Source organism: Trachurus trachurus, assembly GCF_905171665.1.
Source record: "Trachurus trachurus genome assembly, chromosome: 19".
In the NCBI taxonomy this organism is placed as follows: domain Eukaryota; kingdom Metazoa; phylum Chordata; class Actinopteri; order Carangiformes; family Carangidae; genus Trachurus; species Trachurus trachurus.
The window spans coordinates 23,587,252-23,605,364 of record NC_139913.1 but is presented as its reverse complement, the minus strand read 5'-3'; the positions used below and the strand labels follow the sequence as shown (position 1 = coordinate 23,605,364).

The window sequence follows — 18,113 nt, the reverse complement described above, 5'->3', positions numbered from 1 at the left end:
TGCACAACATTTTAACTTGTATCCTACCCATTACTCGAACTTCTTTGAGAATGTTAGTCAATTTCAGGTCTGAAAGTGCCTCTCTTAATTTTCACTGTTTTGTGTATGAATCTTTAGGCTCACCTCAGCCGTAACAGAACACAAGCGTGCAGTGCGACCAGCCCGGAGGAATCAGGGCTCCAGGAACCCTCTGCGGGCTCTGGCTGCCCGGAACGACGTCCGGCAGGTCTACACCGAACAGAGGCTTAACGTAGCCTCATTGGAGACCAAGAGGATCCAAGTGGAGAGGAGTAAGTCTGCTCAAACTTACCTACTGTGCCGCTGCTAAGGTTCTTACCCTAGTTAAACTTAAGAGTCTTAGAGGGCTCAACAGCTCGAAGGGATCAACAAAAGTTAAATCTACAAAAAACATCAAAAGAACAACGAGCAAGAGATTTGGTTGGACCTGTATAATTGTTCTGAATACAAGAATGCAGTGTTTCATCCTTGTGCACTGCTGACACAGCAGCCAGTGAACGCAGGTTGAAGTTATTGCCACATGAATCTGTGGCCAAACAAATCAGTTTTCTCCTGTAGAAATCAGGTTTGGGAAACTGCATTTCTCAAACCAGCTACCTGATTACAGAAAGAGAGTTTCTCATTGACACAATGTTTAAGAAATCAGATTGCTGCAGAAAGTAACCCAGTAAACACACAGTAAACACAAAAAAATTGCTCCCTCTTAATCATATTCCCTATTTGTCTGCTGCTTGTTTATTCTCCATATTCACTTCCTCTCTATAAATATTCTTTAGACAGAGACCTTTTCACACTTTACGCAAGAGGAAGCAACAAAGCAATACATGTGCTGTCAAGCGCAACTTGCATAAAAGAAGAAATAAGAAAAGATATCCTGTCTTTTATAATCTATGCTGAAGCTCTGTGCTTTTTGTGATGGTAGATTAAAACATGACATTGCATTAGTTCAACCTTTACCAACAAGTAGATGATAACTGTGTCACTTTTTGCTCTCCCACCCAGTGGCAAAACACTCCAACTTGGCCGACGTGGCCTTGGCAGGGCTCGCCAGCAAGGAGAACTTCCGCAAGGTCAGCCTGCGCAGCGTCAAGTCCACCGACGTCGTCACCAACAACAGCGCTCTGCCGTTCAACAAGCTCATGCTCATTCGCATCAAAGGTCAGAAACACAAGAGAACGTTGAATGTTGCTCTGTACACTGATTCATCTATAAGCATTTATCATAAACAATGACAGAACACGTGCACATAACACTGCTGCTCATACGAAACTCTCAGATGTGTGTCTTGTTTCTTAGGAATAGGAGGTTGATAGCCCCCCCACCCCCCCTCAAATAAAATATATACTGTTATTGAATTTTTTTTTTCAACTTTTTATTGGTTTCCATCAGAAAACATAAAAACAAGACAATAGCAGAAAGGGCTCAACAACAACAAGGCAAAAAAGGGAAAATATATATGTATATAAATAAAAATAAATAAATACAAAACACAAGACAAGAAGAAAAAAAAGAGAGAAAAAAATAAAGAAAAGACATCCCCCTTCCCACCCGACCCCACCCCAGGCAGCAAGGACACATCAATACAAGGACAGGCTCAGAACATCAGACTATGCTTGGACAATGTAACAATAACATTAATTAAGTTTAGGGGGCACAAAAAGTTCTTAATTTTTTCTATTGAAGAAGTCCAGGAGGTAATAGTGGCTTGCTTTGCGTTGTGCATTCTGGCTACTGACAACTATCTGCCCCTGCCTGTAGGTCGGAGGCACGTCCAGGTGCGCTTGGTGGAGCCCACAGCCAACTCTCTGAACAGTGGCGACTGCTTCCTTCTCATCACACCGAAGCAGTGCTTCATGTGGAGCGGAGAGTTTGCCAACGTGATTGAGAAAGCGAAGGTAGTGAATCTCACACATACTTGTGTACTGCAGAGGCAGGTTTCAGGGCCAGCAGTGTCATGTTTAGACAGGTGCTGCTACATCTTGATAATGTTGAAATCCACTGACATTCTGCAGAAGAAAATGTCCTGCCTCGGGTAAATTCGAGTCGTTGTTTCAATTAACATGCCCTGACTAAAACAAGACTTTACTCTCCCTGCCTAAGAGATAAATGGTCGACCCCCATTACAGTTGTAATCTTATCTAATCCTTTGTACGACCAGGCGTCGGAGATGGCATCGTTTGTCCAGGCCAAGAGGGACCTGGGCTGCAAGGCCCCCCAGGTGACGGTGCTGGAGGAGGGCATCAACACTGATAACAGATGGGCCAAAGAGTTCTGGAGCCTGCTGGGAGGAAAGACCAAATACAGAGGTACATAACACACATTTATTATCTATACTGAAGGGCGAATGCCAGGTGATAACAGCTGATCACACACTCACACAAGAGCTCAAATACTCATGATCATCATCTGCTTTCTCTCTGTGTCTGTGCCTCAGCTGGATACACCTAACAGCTTATTTTATAGCATATATTTATAGCAGTCCTTTTTTTTATACTTAATACTACTCATAATAAATTCTGTTTTATAGAAGTTGTAGGTATCGACTTTATTTCCCTAGAAATACTTCAGCTGTGTTGAGTCTTTCTGACTCAGAGGCTTGAAGCTCAGTTTACCATGTGAAGGATTATCTGTCTAACCTCTGTGCCCCCTCCTGCTGTCATACAGATATGCTTACACTGCTCTTTGTGATGAGTGTGTGTATGTGTTACAGGAGCGGGGGAGCCAGAGGAAGATGAACTGTATGAGAGCGGGGTGCTGGACTCTAATGGGGTGTACAGACTCCAGGGAGACAAACTGGTGCCTCATGAAGATGCCTGGGCCTCAATCCCCAGCGTTTCTCTGCTCAACTCTAAGGAGGTAATGTAATGAGAGTAATGACCTCATAGAAAGACTGAGTAGCAAAAACAAAAAGGCTGGTGTGAAAGTTAACATCTTTAAGTGCACATTTATGCACATCTTATGTTTGTGTTACATGTTGTGATAGCTGCAGTAACACCCTGACGTGTCTCTGTTCTCTCTGGGATGTTTTATCCCACCCCAGGTTTTAGTGTTTGACTTTGGCGGCGAGGTGTACGTGTGGCATGGGAAAGATGTGCCCTTGGGCGATAGAAAAGTGGCTGTCAAACTGGGAAAGCAGCTCTACAGCGGCAGCTACGACTACAGCAACTGCAGAGTCAATCCATTAGATGCCTCCTGCACCAATAAGGACGTGCCTCAGTGAGTGAGACGGGACAAAAATCCCACACGACTGTAAAAGCTTTGAGACTTTGTTTCGACTATTCATTGTGTTATTGTAGCCCCTAGTGGTTTTATTTTGCCAGCACATCTGCACTGGGAAGCTTCTTTTTTCTTTTTTTTTCTTTTCACTTGCGTGTGTGTGTGATTGTGTAATTATGTGTGTGATTTCCAGGCAGGGGGAGAGTCGCCCCAGTTGGACCCTGTTTGGCCGGCTGTCAGAACACAATGAGACGGCGTTGTTCAGAGAGAAGTTCCTGGACTGGGCTGAGAGGAAGAAAGAGGAAGCAGCTCAATCTGAGGAAATCAAGGTAGATGAGATTAGACTCACAATAAACACATTAATAGCAGTGACTGTGGCTATCTGACAATCTGTTATCAGGGAGTTAAGATAAACACTGCTCTGCTGTGGGTCATTTAATTACGGAACATACTGAGTGAGAAAACAAAAAAAACTGGCTTCAAAACATTGTTTGTCTGCTCAGAGCCCGGTCCACTCCACTGTCCGCTCCCCACTCGAACTGGAGCTGCAGCCGTGTGACGCCCGAGTTCTGCTGGACAATGAGCCCGATCCGGTCAAGAGCGTTCTGGAGGGGGTCAACGTCCAGCGGGGTCACGGCCTGGTGAGGACGGAGGACGGTCGACAGGCAGAGCTGGCCACAGTCGCTGTAGAGGCCTGGCACATCAAAGAGCACGGGGAGGAGGAGCTGCCTCAAGAGAGTCTGGGCCAACTCCACGAGGGCGACGCCTACATCATCCGCTGGAAGTACTCTGTCACTACACTTGGTGAGTTTTAGAATCCAGCAGCGGCCTGTAGAGGCCTGTAGAGGTTTGGATCTGAAATCGTAGTTAAACCTAGGAGAAACTTGATGAAAAGAGGAATTAGTATCTGATTAGCTATGTTTCCATTATCCCTAGAAATGTGCAAAACCTAAATATCACAATAAAAAACTGGTAATGGAAACACCTACATTTTGAAAAAACCTCTCAAATATAAAACATCTTAATGCTCTCATGAGGTTATTAAAGAGACACTTTTTACGCATTTACACATTATCAAACATGACATGACCAGTTCATTTCAAGTAAGATGGCGCGGTATGCCACACATGAGGGCTTTTTAAAAAAAATGTTATTCAAAGTTTTTCCAGTGTATGGAGACAAGACATAACATAAAGCAAACACACGGCAGGTACGTAGACGAAATCACACACAAAATAAAATAGGGAGGGGGGGGGGTACATGATACTCCAAAACAATGTCAGGGGAATCACAAAAACTCAACAAGGGATGGATGTAGAATATGATGCTGGAAGGACTAAATCTAATTCAAATATCTCCTAATAATATCCCATTGTCTACCAAGACCCCTATTAAATCTTTCAGGAAACCGGCTGCTCTTTCCATGTTAGGGAGGTCTAAGTATTCCTCAAGCCATACTTCCTTTGAAAAGCAGGCCGGCTTTCGCTCTTTCCAGTTACAAAGGATCAACTGTGAGGCAGCCCAGCGCCCATAGGCGATTGATAATGGGGCAGGTTATTTTCTCAGGCTTACAGCCCAAAATGCATACCATGGGAGACAGGGTGAAGGTGACATCAAGGATCTCTGTCATAATTGCATGCATCTCCGACCATAGAGTTTGGACCGCTGGACATTCCCATAAGAGATGTAATAATGAGCCACGAAGGCCACAGTTATGCCAGCACAAATCATCAACATTTTCCGACATCTTTGCAAGTCTGACGGGAGTCATATAGGCTCTGCATAAAATCTTTTACTGAATCATCTTGTATCTTACACATTTAGACAAATGTATGCCGGAATTCCAAATAAAGGTCCACTGTGCAATTGACAGAGATAATTTAAGGTCACCCTCCCACATGAGGGCTTTGCCTTTCAACAGTCAAGCTCTGCCTTCGTCTTCTTTTAAAAATAATCACAGCGGCTGTGGCAGCAGTCGAGATCACGGTCTCAAAACCATGGAAACGCAAGATGTCTCACGGGACGAGAATTTACGAGAATTATGGGATATTGTGAGACTAGACTTTATGAGAATTACTGCTCATTTGAAAAACACACAAATTTCAGAAATATCACTTTTTATTTTCCGAAAAACTGTAATGGAAACTGAAAATACTTGAATGCATCTGTTTGGAGAGCACATGCTACTACCATTGCATCACTGAAAAGATGCAAATGTACCTGTGGTTGACAGCTGCATGTTGCATTCAAGTCTTCCAACGGTCCAGAGGTGGAGACAGAAGTCCTGGTTTCAGCTGCTGGGTTCACTTTGGTTCTTTTGTTTCTCTGTCAGTGGGGAAGCGGCAGAAACCCGGGGAGCTGAGCGCCGGAGCTCCTGGAAGAGAGAGGACTGCTTGTTTTTTCTGGCAGGGCCAGCGCTCCAGCATCAGCGAGAAAGGAACGTCGGCCCTGATGACAGTGGAGCTGGGCAGCCACAGGGGGTCACAGGTCAGTACCGGCTCATCACTGTCACACACTATCAGTGAAATGTTTTCATCGGAGGCATAGTTCCTCTTTAGCGAGGGAGAACAATTTGCTTTATAACAGAGACACATGAATGGCCGCATGTTCAGGTGGTAGCTGATATGAATGAGGCTTTGTTCATCTGACTGTATGTGATTTGCATGGCTCAAGGTGTTGGTGAGTCAGGGGAAAGAGCCACCGTGCTTCTTCCAGCTCTTCCAGGGAGGTTTGATCATCCACAAGGGCAGCAGAGAAGACAGCGTAAAAGACACAGGTACGGAAAAAAACAAGAAGTTTGTTGTTTTCAATGATCTATTTTTGTGCTCATTTAAAGAGGAACTAAGCAAGATTTCTCCCGTGGCTATGCTACATTTTTGCCTTAAAGGGACAATGAGGAGTTTCTCCATCGGCAGAACGAAAAATTCCACGACAATAAAAAAAGTCTCATATTAATGTGGATGAATCTACGTTACCCACACTTGTTAATGGGCCCATTTTCGATAGATATATCGTTTTGTCTCTATCATTATTTTGTTATTAGTGGTGGCGGAAATGCTGGTCGAGCCGACCAGTGTTTTCTTACTTTCAGTTTCGCGGCAAGTCATGAGAATAACGCCACCGAATCGCCGTTTATGGTCGGAACAACGGTATCTGATCGTCGTCGAACCTCTGACTTTAATTCTTTTTTTATCACTTAGATTTTTATTGAGTTTTCACATATAGGCAAAAAACAATACAACAAACAAGGTACAAGTTAAAGTAACAATAATAACACTAACATACTGTCTGGAGATGCTACTGTTCAGTCCACTGTTCCTTTTAGCGTTCGTTCAGTTGGTGTCATGTCTCATGCAAATGTTCCATTTTTCCCAGTTCCTTTCAAATACGTTCTCTTTGAGTCTCAGCAGGTATGTCAATTTTTCCATAACATGGATTTCCTGGACAATTCCCAACCACTGCTCCTGGTTTGGAGTGTTCACATTGAGCCAGTTTCTTGTGACCGCTTTCTTGCTTGCTGCAAGTAATAATTTACTGACTTTAATTCTTGATGAATGAAAACACGAGTCAAAGAATTTCACGGTGCGCGCGGAGGCTCATAAATGTAGTGTGAAAACGCTTCGCTTTTCTAAAACTCCTCATTGTCCCTTTAATTAAAAAGCTCTGGAGGCTCTCTGACTTCCACCTGGCGTGTCACGGTTGAAAACCAACCTTGCAACATCAGTGTAGTACCTGGTCGCCGCCCCGGTGTCCCAACTCCGTAACCCATAATCTTTTGTTTTTGACAGTTAAGCCTACACAAACACACACGCCGTAACATCGTATATATGTTATGTAACTTTATCCACCGCTCAATTTATTGATTTTTCGCCGGCTTTGTTGTAAACAAATGCACATGGGTGAAAGCAGCGTAACCAGAACAGTGGAAAAGCGAGCGGACTTGCATAGTTTCCCTTTAATTCACTGCAAAATCTTGTCTGTGTTCAGATGGCTGGAGGTTGTTCTGCGTCCGCGGCGAGGCAGAGGTGGAGGCCTCTCTGGTGGAGGTGGACTGCCAGCGTGCCAGTCTGAGGTCACGCGCCAGCCTGGTGCTTCTTAACGCTCAGAAAGCTCAGCTGTACGTGTGGCACGGCTGTAAATCACTCCCCAGCGCCAGGCAGGTGGCTAAAAGAGCCACGGACAAACTGACCCAGCGCCGTCCCTCAGAGCTGGGCCTGAGCAGCAGCAGCAGCAGCAGCAGCAGCGTCTCAGTGGAGGAGGTGGAGGAAGGAGCTGAACCCTCGGAGTTCGTCAAGGCTCTGGGCTCGCAGGACAAAAAGGCCTACGACTGTATGCTGCAAGGTGCGTCCTCACGTTTCACACGTTCCTCAGCGACTTCACAAATTATCTGCAACATGGATCGTGACTGATTTACATGTGTGTCATCTCCAGATCCAGGGAAGTACAACTACACGCCCCGGCTGTTCCGGCTCAGTGCCAGCTCTGGGCTGTTTGAAGGGGAGGAGCAGCTGTATCCTGCCCGGGTGACGGAGGGAGTCATGGCGATGCCTTTCCTGCAGGAGAACCTGTACGCCGCTCAGCAGCCAGGTACCACACACCACAAGTATTGTTACATATCAGTGAATTGCATGATGCTTATTATTTGTCTGACGGTTTCTACTCAACTAGACATCCTGCTTTGTTTCTGGAATGCAAATGTATGTAAACAAGTGTTAGAATAAGTTTAAAGAGACAGTGGGAGTCAATACACATAAAAAGAATCTGCAGAATATTTGAACTTTTCCTGAAAAAGCAAGAAATTGAATTAATTTAAGCTCGTGAGTCAAAAAAGAAAATAATTTTAATTTTTTAGAGCTTCATCCCTGATCTGAGTCAGATATGTCTGAGCTTCAACCGGTGTCACATCACGACACAACAAAGAAGCAGCAGACAGCAAATACAAGGACGTTCACTATCACACTGTTCTGTTTGAACCTTGTACTGATGAAAATATAACAATAAGAATCAAGTGTTTTAAAGACTCTTTGACGTGTCTCTCTGTAGATGGATATGTTTCATTGTTCAGACTTCCATGCGCAACCTTCTCGCCTTTGAAACACCTACAGCTGAATATATTACCCCCCTTTTGTTGTCAGCGGATGTACGAGCTCTACCCCCCGGTCTAATTCTCCTGTCGTTCCGTCTCCAGCTCTGTTCATGCTGGATAACCGTATGGAGGTGTATCTGTGGCAGGGCTGGCAGCCTGAAGACACACAGTGCACCGGCTCTGCAAAGATGCGCTGGGACAACGAAAGGAAATGTGCCATGGAGACGGTGCTGCAGTACTGCAAAGGTCCGACTTCACAGACAAATAACCAAGTCCAGTTGCTTTCGATTGAAAACTCCTTTGAGATACTATGACCTGGACAATTGAGAATATGCACAGGCTTCACAGACAGAAACTACTGCTCTGAATCTGAAATAAGATGTGTGACATTATCTTGCTGATTAATTTTTTTTTTTTTGCAACTGTCTTTTTAGATATTGATCTTTTTAAAGGGACAACAAGGAGTTTTGGAAAAGCGAAGTGTTTTCACACTACATTTATGAGCCTCCGCGCACCGTGAAATTCTTTGACCGGCGCAAGACAGACTCATGTTTTCATTCATCAAGAATTAAAGTCAGAGGTTCGAAGACGATCAGATACTGTCGTAGTTCCGACCATAAACGGCAATTCTGCGGCGTTATTCCCATGACTCACCGCGAAACCGAAAGTAAAAAAACACTAATAATAACAAAATAATGATAGAGACAAAACCATATATTTATCGAAAATGGGCCCATTAACTAGTGTGGGTAGTGTAGATTCATCCACATTAACGTGAGACTTTTTTATGACCAAATAGAAACTCCTCGTTGTCCCTTTAAGTGAAAATACTACATACTTATAAATACTCCTTCTAAATGACTGCAAGTGTGCTGTTTTATGTAACTAAATGTCTGAGTTCAAATGCATCACCACCTTTGAATTTTGGGTTACAGAGAAGAACCCTCGGCGGCCCCCTCAGGCTTATCTGGTCCTTGCAGGCTGTGAGCCCCTCACCTTCACCAACATCTTCCCGTACTGGGAGAAAGACTCCAGCATCACTCCAAAGGTGGGAGCCATGTAAAGTAGTTGACAACACAAAGACTCATCTGGTAGTGTCACCACTCAGATGTGTCACATTCAGTGTAAGGAGTTGCTGGGGAAAAGGACAGAAATCTCACAGACAACAGTGCAACAGAGCAGATGTCAAATTAAAAATAAAAAAATAAAATAAAAATAATTTATGTAAAGTTAAAATGTTGCTTTGACTTGAAGACAGTGACCTTTTAGTTTCCAATCAGCCTCATTAAACTCACGAACAATGTAGCATATTGGCTGATGATGTGAATTCATTTGCACATATTTTCATAATATCTATTTAAATCTGTTGTGTGTCATTTTAGCTAGCACAAATAAAGCAGTGGAAACTCAAGTGTTCTGGCGTGTGTTTATCTGTGCAGAGTGAGAGCTCCAAGAACAAAGTGATCATGGTGAAGGAGGCTCTGTCCAAGCTCAGTAAGCAACAGTACTCCATCGAGGAGCTGACCCACAAACCACTGCCAGAGGGGGTGGACCCCCTGCGCCTGGAGGACTACCTGTCTGACGAGGACTTCAAGGTGAGACACCCGGTGCCCCCACTGGTAGAAAACAGGAGGAATCTTATACAACAATATTCAAACACAAATGATACGTACCTATACAAAAAGCAACAAATAAAGCTTAAATGGTTAACAAAAACAAACACTTTTCTTTCATAAAGTAACTGGTTAATAGATAAATCAAACCTCAAGGACCTTTGTGTCTTTTTTTCTTACAGTGTAATGTTACTATGGCACTAAAATGTTCTCTAACTTTAATGTTTTACAGACACTTCTTGAGATGAGTCGAGTAGAGTTCAACGCCCTGCCAAACTGGAAGCAAAAGAACCTGAAGAAAAACAAGGGTCTGTTTTAAAAATCATTTTTCTGACAGACTTTTGTTTTCTTTATGTTCACAGCAGCTTTTCTTACATTTTTTTATTCTAAGAAAGAAAAAAAAAGCGATAATGTCCTTCTTTTGTAAAGGATAGAAAAAAAACACACATGTACAATTACGTTCAAAAGTTGATCTATTTTTAATAATAGTGCCATTTTTCATGTTTCTCTGTGTCATTGAAATATTTTAGCCAACAATTATGTGCAATTGTTAATCTTTTTTCATAGTATGGTTTCTTTGTATGGTAAGAATAGTTACCCTCGCAGTATAAATATGTAATATACTACAGATGAATGTGTTTTTATGTTTAGTCCAGACGTGTCGATTTTTGGGTGAGAATGACTTTGTATGAAAATAGCCAGTGATTTAAAAACTGAGGGAATTATTGATCGATTTTTTACATTTCATGGAAAATATCAGCCCGTGCAGCAGGAACAATGTTCACGCTGTGAGGTTGACAAAGAGGAGAGAAAACAAATGACAGTTCAGAGAACAATCCCCATCATTTGTGGTTGTTACAAAGAAATATGCTGGTGTCAAACTAAGACTGTGTGACAGACAGATCTTCTGCTTTAATAGTAACAGCAAAAAAAATCCCAAAGGTTTCCACATTTATTTGTGTGATGACATCATTTTTGTCAAGTCAGATTGTAATGAGCAGAAACTGGTCCCAATTGAAACATGAAATTTAAAATGACTTTCTAATCATTACACTGATACAGCTGACTGTATCAGGTGATTTAAACTGGCCCATACTCCGTTTTTACAAGCTTGGTACTGAATATTTCCTGGATCTCATGAGTAACTTCCTGTTTGCCAGCGATGGCGGCCCTCTGATAAACTGGTTGCTTGGGACCAAATCCAATGTTTTTGTTCTTATCCTAAATGTTTTGTGAATGTGTGTGTGTGTGTGTGTATGTGTAGGTGTATGCGTGTGTATGTAAATCCACAACTAAAAGTATTATGTGTGTGTATGAAAGAGACTGAGAGGAACTGTGCAGTACAGACTGCCTTTTGTAGCAACATCTGTGCTCCATGTAAGCTGTGATGTGCGAATTAGGAAATTCTCTGCATGATCACAAACTTGTATTGCTTAACAATCCTATATGAATTTTGCAATATGCATCCTTTTTTGTGATACTTAAGATCTGCATTATATGTGGAGACCAGCTTTTATTTCTTGGCACATAAAAACAAACATGGGTGGTTGGGAAGTGAGATGCTGATGCTCGATACTCCCTTTTTAAATAAAAAATATATATATATTAAAAAAGTCTGTTCTGATATTTTTCTCTCACAAATCAGAGGTCACGTTAGAGAGAAACATGATGAAAATGAATAATGACTCAGTGGGATGTTTGAGTAGAAAAGAGGCATTGTTAATGTTATTAGTGCTTAACCGAGGAGTCAGAATCTCTGCTGTGAAAACGCCTGTTGGGATCAATGTTCCAACAGTCACTGCATTACTGTATAAACACAACACATTATTTCTTTAGAATAACTAATCACAGTCATTTATTTTATTGCTGTGCTTATTGTGTGGGTGTTAATGTAAAAAAAAGAAAAGTTGCCAGAAGAGTCAACTTCTTCACAGTAGTTTGTCACGATTCCAGTTGAAGCATCCAAACACCTCTTACACTGAAACATTAAACTGCGACTGTTTCTCTAAACATCTTAATAGGTCTTTTTTTTCCCCACAGCAGCAGGGATTTGGACTTGTCATATCAGGGGAAGCACAGGTGAAACTAATCACATTTACCTCGGCTCCATTTCATTTAGGGCTTTCACAGAGCTCTGTGAAGTGAGCCAGCCAGCACAAAGCCAGAGCTGGAACTGCTCCACCTAAATTGAATCAAGCCAGCATTAATGTTATTAGTAACACCTGTGTTGGACAAGTCAAACTGTCCACAGCGTGGTCCGAGAGAAAAGGCCTCCACACAGCTTTGTTGGATTAGATGCTGTAAACTACATAAAAGCCATCAGACCACGACTGGGCATTTTATTTAAATATGTCAAAGATCCACATTTGACAAGACGGACCTTGTTAGCTTTGGCTGATTTAGAACTACAGCAGAGACTCATGTATACAGTGAGCTCATTGTCCATCACAGGGTGGTGCATATCATTTTGGGAATACTTGGATCAGAAGCTTATGTCGCCTTTCACTGAGAAAATAATAAAACTACAGATTTATTTGTCCACTTCAAGGCAATGAAAACCATCTGTACACATACTGACATAATTCAGCTTTTGGCAACACACTTTTGATTTCAGCTAGAGTTGTGTTTGTCCACTTGACTGATATAAGACAAATGTTCACACTCCTAGCAGCTCTGTGTTTGTACAAGACCTCAGTGCCTTTAGTATCTACATCTGCAGTAGCTGGATCCAGGACTGTGCTACTGTGTAGTTCCTGAAGTCTGCTTATGTTTGCACCTTTGCAAACTACTGCATTAGGTACAAGGTGATCCTGGCCTCCATGTTGATGTGTAGCCACCAGGGGGTGTTGTCTGTCCAGCCTTTCCCTTCCTCTGTGCAGCCTTTTGGATTCCGGCTTTAACAAAAAAAAGGTTGAGAAGAGAATAAAACACTGAAAACTATCTTATGAGGCAGAATGATGTTTAGGTTTGTGGGCGGAGGTCAGGGTGGCGGGCTCCATATCCAATGCTGTGTCACCAACATTCATAAATATCCATTAAGTTCCACCTGACTCATGCATTTCAATAGCTGTTTTAGACAACACCTGCTTGGGGACGGGGATGCAGTGCAACCCAGGGTCAGTGACACCATGATATATACACAAACACTCAGAGATAGGCGTGTATCACATAAAGGAAACATTTATTCCAACATAAACCAGCTCTGCATCTCTTCCCTGCAGAGCCACGCATCACATTGATGCCAACAAACAACCCTAAAGTTATTTCCACAACAGATGGCAGGAGGTATCCACTGCTTCCTCCAACAGCAACTGGGCGGCTGCTTTGTTTATTATCAACTCTGTCCTGCGAGCATTAATCACCTGCACCGCTCCGCCTTCTGGCTCAGGTGCCACAGCGGCCCACAATGCGTCTGACATGCAGGAAAACAATGAAGCTGCAGATACGAGCTAGATTAACTTGAGTAATAACATCCTGGATGTGAGATGATGGAGCTGGACGAGGAGCTGCGCTGGCCAAAACTGTCTGGAGCTTTGATCAAACCACAAACTCTGACTGAGCACAAGACTGAAGTGTTTCTGAACTCACAATCAGTTCCCTTATACATGTACAGTACAGTAACACCTTCACCAGTGCAGCCTGTCATCACATTTGTTTTCCTTTATTATGCTGATGAATGATTTTCAAAATAAAGCACCCCATTTGATGTAATCTAGGTTACGTCAAGGTGAATTAGCCTTCGGTGTTAGCAAACACATCAGAGGAATATTTCTGGAATAGATTCTGGAGATGAGATGATTACATAACTCAAGTCTGTAAATTAAATAATAAGCATCTTATTCTTGTTGTAGCTCAACTTTTCTTAACTTAACTTATTTTAGCTTTGTTAGTTTTGCTTTGTTGTAACTCAGCTTGGTTTAGCTTAGTTTATCTTAATTAACTGTGTTTAACTGATTTTAACTTAGCCTAGCATAAAGACTTCAAACAAGGGAAACAGCCTGATAACACAAGAGCTAACCAAATCTGATATCCTAAATCTTACTTCTTAACACTGTATATTTTAAAGCTTTAAATCAAACGGCGGAAATGAAACATTTAAGAGTTGTAGAGGTTATTTGCCCTAATATTTCTTGGCTGTTCAGTAGAGCTAACATCCTGATGGTTTCCTGGCAGGCAGAATCACTGCTCCCAGCCAAGAAATAGTCCTGTACATAACTGAGCATAAAACCATCACTTGTCATTTTTCTAATTATGAATTTGACAAATTAAAACATATTGTGTTAATTAGCCAAACCCCTGGTATGAGAAATGGTATTAATCTGCTTATCCAATCTGACGTCTGCAAATTACAGCATGAAACATTTAGTGTTTTTACCACTGTTCATCCCAGAAAACATTAGGCTCGACCTTTACACTCTCGTGCATTTTACCCCAGCAGTTCATCAAAACTGTCCTTGCCCACCTCTTTTCATCAGTGATTCAGAGCTCTCTGTGCGTAGAGTAGTACAAGAGTTATTTGATTTGTGTGTGTGTGCATTTACTGTACTGTAATAAATGCTACCTTCAAATGTTCCCAAGATACATTTTCAGAGAAGTGATTTTCTCAGAAAGATCCAAACAATGCCAAATCAGCAGTATACCTGTGTGCCCATGCTTTTCTTTGAGGCCTTCCTCCTCCATTGTGAGATGAAATGAGTATTACCTGGAGCAGCGGAGATGAACTCTGGTTGGAGGAGGCCAAGTGAGTCCTTCATATTCTCATAACTCACAAAGCGATAGCGCCGAGTTGGCTGGAAAGAAAAACAAAGTAAAACTCTTGTTTTTATGTGAGAAATCCAAGACCTTGAGAAATTAATTGTTCGCTCTGAGAGCAGGGGCTGGGGTTGAACTGAGGGAAATCAGCAGAAACCTCTGTGTGTGTGTGTGTGTGTGTGTGTGTGTGTGTGTGTGTGTGTGTGTGTGTGTGTGTGTGTGTGTGTGTGTGTGTGTGTGTGTGTGTACATGCACTGAGGAGAATCAGTGAGAATAAAAGTGATAATGTTGCTAATCAATGTTACTCTCTGGCTTCCCTCCCAGCAGCTTTGGGGTCGGATCAGGTCACCAAGCTCTCACACACTCCTTAACAGCTACAGTCTGATTAACTCTGTTTTCTGTTTTTGGTATTTAAAAAACATTTTTCTCCACTTGTGTTTTGTATGGAGGACTTTTCCTTCTGTGTATTTACACAGTGGTGTTATAGCATCTTAAAGGGATAGTTCAACATTTTGGCAAATTGGCCCATTGCCATAATCCCTATAGTCATAGCAGTAGGTTCGTTACCTTTATTTGTCTGTGCAAGGTATTTTTAGAACGGCGGAGCAGAGCCACGAGCTGCTCAGAGCTACGCTACGGAGGCTCATGGGATTTCTTGGTTTCCCTCATCAAACTCATCAAATACACAATCCAACAACTCCACAACGCTCTGGTGGACAAGTTGTGACCTGCACATTCACCACGCTATGAGATAATAACACAACGTTACCAGACAGAGTTGTTTTAGAGGCAAATTCATGCGAAACCGCTGATGCGCGTTGCCTTCAGGGACAGTTTTTCACCAAGCAGTCTCTGCATTTGCCTCCAAAACAACTCCATCTCGTAACATTCTGTTATAATCTCATAGCGTGGTGAATGTGCAGCTCACAACTTGTCCACCCGAGCGTTTTGGAGTTGTTGGATTGTGTATTTGATGAGTTTGTTGAGGGAAACCAAGAAATCCCATGAGCCTCTGTAGCGTAGCTCTGAGCAGCTCACGGCTCTGCTCCGCCGTTTTACGTAAGAATAGCTTGCACTGACAAATAAAGGTAATGAACCTATACTGCTATGACAGGGATTGTGGCAATGGGCCAATTTGCCAAAATGTTGAACCTATCCCTTTAATACTTTCTTTCTTTTGTGTTCCAAAGTAATTCCAACTCAAAACTGATATAATGGTGTTGCCTCATGGTTTTTAGTGTATAAGCAGACAGAGCTGGTGTCTGTGTCATGATGCCAAATAAGTTGGTTGAAAGCTCCAGACAGAGCCAGTACATGGACCTTTGGGGATTATTATGTAGCGCATACTGTTCTCAGGGTCAAGATTTCCACTTCTTTATTCTTCAACAAAACAACAGAGAGCAGCTCCATGGGAGGACAGAAGAGCTCTGCTGGTCCTCCACGATGTGCTCTCTATTCAGTGGGCTTCAGATGTAGTGTATATCCTTGAGGCACCTCCTCCACAAATGAAATGACCCTCTGAGGATTTATCAAAACTAATGATGCATCCAAGGCAGTCCTCATCAAATTGAAATCTTTTTTTTCTTGGCTTTGGCATCAATATATCTTGTGAAAGAATGGACTCCATTATGGGGTGGAGTGGAGTCTTTTATGGACTGTCCTTTGGAGATGAGCAAACACACTTTATTACTGGCAAATGTGAAAATAGATAGATAGATAGATAGATAGATAGATAGATAGATAGATAGATAGATAGATAGATAGATAGATAGATAGATAGATAGATAGATAGATAGACTGTAATCCTAGGACTTTGATGAGCCTTTAATGTCTCATAACTAGTATTAATGAGTATTTAAAATTAACTAAAGCAGGACAGAGAGAGACTGCAGGATTTGCAGGGACTGACACACTCATTATTTTGAGTTCATCCACTTTATTTCCTCCCAAATTACCCAACCAGGGAATACTGCAGGCCAACATGGCTCTGTTCTGTTGCAATGTCCCAGTAAGCCATGACAATGTGACAGTGAGCCAGTGCACACAATGTCTGGACCTGGAAACCGAAGCAACCGAATGGAATTAAACCATTTATTTACACTTGCGCTTTCCCCTGCTGCGACATGCCAAAATGTCAACCATGACAAGGACCTATTAAGTAAATAACTTCCAGAGTCCCTTGAGTGGAGTCTTGAGGGTCTTTTTTAAGAGGTAATCTTCTTGTAAGGGGATGTAAATGAAGAATGAAATAAAAATCAAACAAGCAAACACTTGTATCAGCACACATGTTTAGCATTAGAGCTGCTCCCACCCAGCCAAATGCTGAAGTGAGCATTTATATTGCCTGATGTGTAATGTCAGCGGGTATTTCCAGGCAGCAGATGGTGACAGTTTGCCTACTTAACTTCAGCACACTCTCTCTCTCTCTCACTCCCTCATTCTCCTATCACATACACACACATGCACACATATACACATGTATATGCTCACACAGTTTAACCACACAAAGCTTCCACACAGAGAAAACAAACAAATTCATATCCTCCACCATCCTCTGACAAAAGCAGGTACTCTACGCCACTTGCATGCAAAAATACATCCTCACACACACACACACACACACACACACACACACACACACACACACACACACACACACACACACACACACACACACACACACACACATCCACTAGTGACGAAAGCCCGACTGTATCGACCATGACATCAGTCCTGTTTCCCGCGGATGAGAGGAGAACTGCGGATGACAGATTGATTGAAAGATCTTCCTCCCCCTCTCATCCATCATTTCAGCCTGTTCAATCCATTGGCCACAAACAGAGAGAGAAAACCATTTAGGGCAGCCCTGACCATCCAGTCACCCAGAGGGGTTGTATAGGCAACACACAGCTGGGGCTCTACTCTTACAGAAAGCCAGAGGACCAGAGGTTTGGCTTGGATTAATACAAAGTGCCATTTACTTGACCTTGGCTTTCTCAATGTAAAGGTACCAGGCCAACTCCTGGTGGGGGTGTAGACTGGATGTCGTCAGCCCTGTGGCGGTTGGAGCTGCTTCATAATCTAATGCCAAAAGTTCTTTACCTGAGTGCGGTTGGGAGAGGCACAAAATGTAATCTGGAGACATGGGGGATTTGTCTAAGCTCCTCTAAGATATGTCTCCGCTGATGCTGTGTGAAAGTTGGATTTTGAATCTATTCATCTTTGCCAATATGTTTTGCAATTACAAGAGTGAGATAAATGGTGGAATAAAACTGAAAAGTAGGTACGACAACAACACGTGTGTGTGAGGCAAACTTATTTTAGGTTTAGATGTAAAACTCACTCACATTAATATCCTGGCTTATTTGTCTCTTTTATTGTGTCTATCAATCTGTTGTATTGTGCGCTAACCATGACAGCCTAATAAA

The 18,113-nt window shown here is 42.5% G+C and overlaps 1 protein-coding gene across 3 annotated transcripts in view; it reads left to right on the top strand.

The window, feature by feature from the left end:
* Positions 1–11,539, top strand: part of svild (supervillin d) — a 48,583-nt gene extending 37,044 nt beyond the window's left edge. For 2 of the 3 annotated variants that reach the window (XM_083994134.1, XM_083994133.1), the window contains exons 13-28: positions 118–290; positions 1,021–1,176; positions 1,777–1,913; positions 2,177–2,324; positions 2,729–2,874; positions 3,059–3,234; positions 3,428–3,563; positions 3,738–4,038; positions 5,567–5,721; positions 5,908–6,010; positions 7,222–7,575; positions 7,666–7,821; positions 8,423–8,566; positions 9,256–9,368; positions 9,760–9,915; positions 10,166–11,539. In XM_083994134.1, the coding sequence (XP_083850260.1) occupies positions 118–290; positions 1,021–1,176; positions 1,777–1,913; positions 2,177–2,324; positions 2,729–2,874; positions 3,059–3,234; positions 3,428–3,563; positions 3,738–4,038; positions 5,567–5,721; positions 5,908–6,010; positions 7,222–7,575; positions 7,666–7,821; positions 8,423–8,566; positions 9,256–9,368; positions 9,760–9,915; positions 10,166–10,252 (2,641 nt within the window). In that variant the 3' untranslated portion in view covers positions 10,253–11,539. Of the gene's footprint in view, positions 1–117; positions 291–1,020; positions 1,177–1,776; positions 1,914–2,176; positions 2,325–2,728; positions 2,875–3,058; positions 3,235–3,427; positions 3,564–3,737; positions 4,039–5,566; positions 5,722–5,907; positions 6,011–7,221; positions 7,576–7,665; positions 7,822–8,422; positions 8,593–8,668; positions 9,028–9,255; positions 9,369–9,759; positions 9,916–10,165 lie in introns of those variants that run through there. The other variant, XM_083994135.1, reaches the window with a different exon arrangement.
* The last annotated feature ends 6,574 nt before the right edge of the window (positions 11,540–18,113 follow it).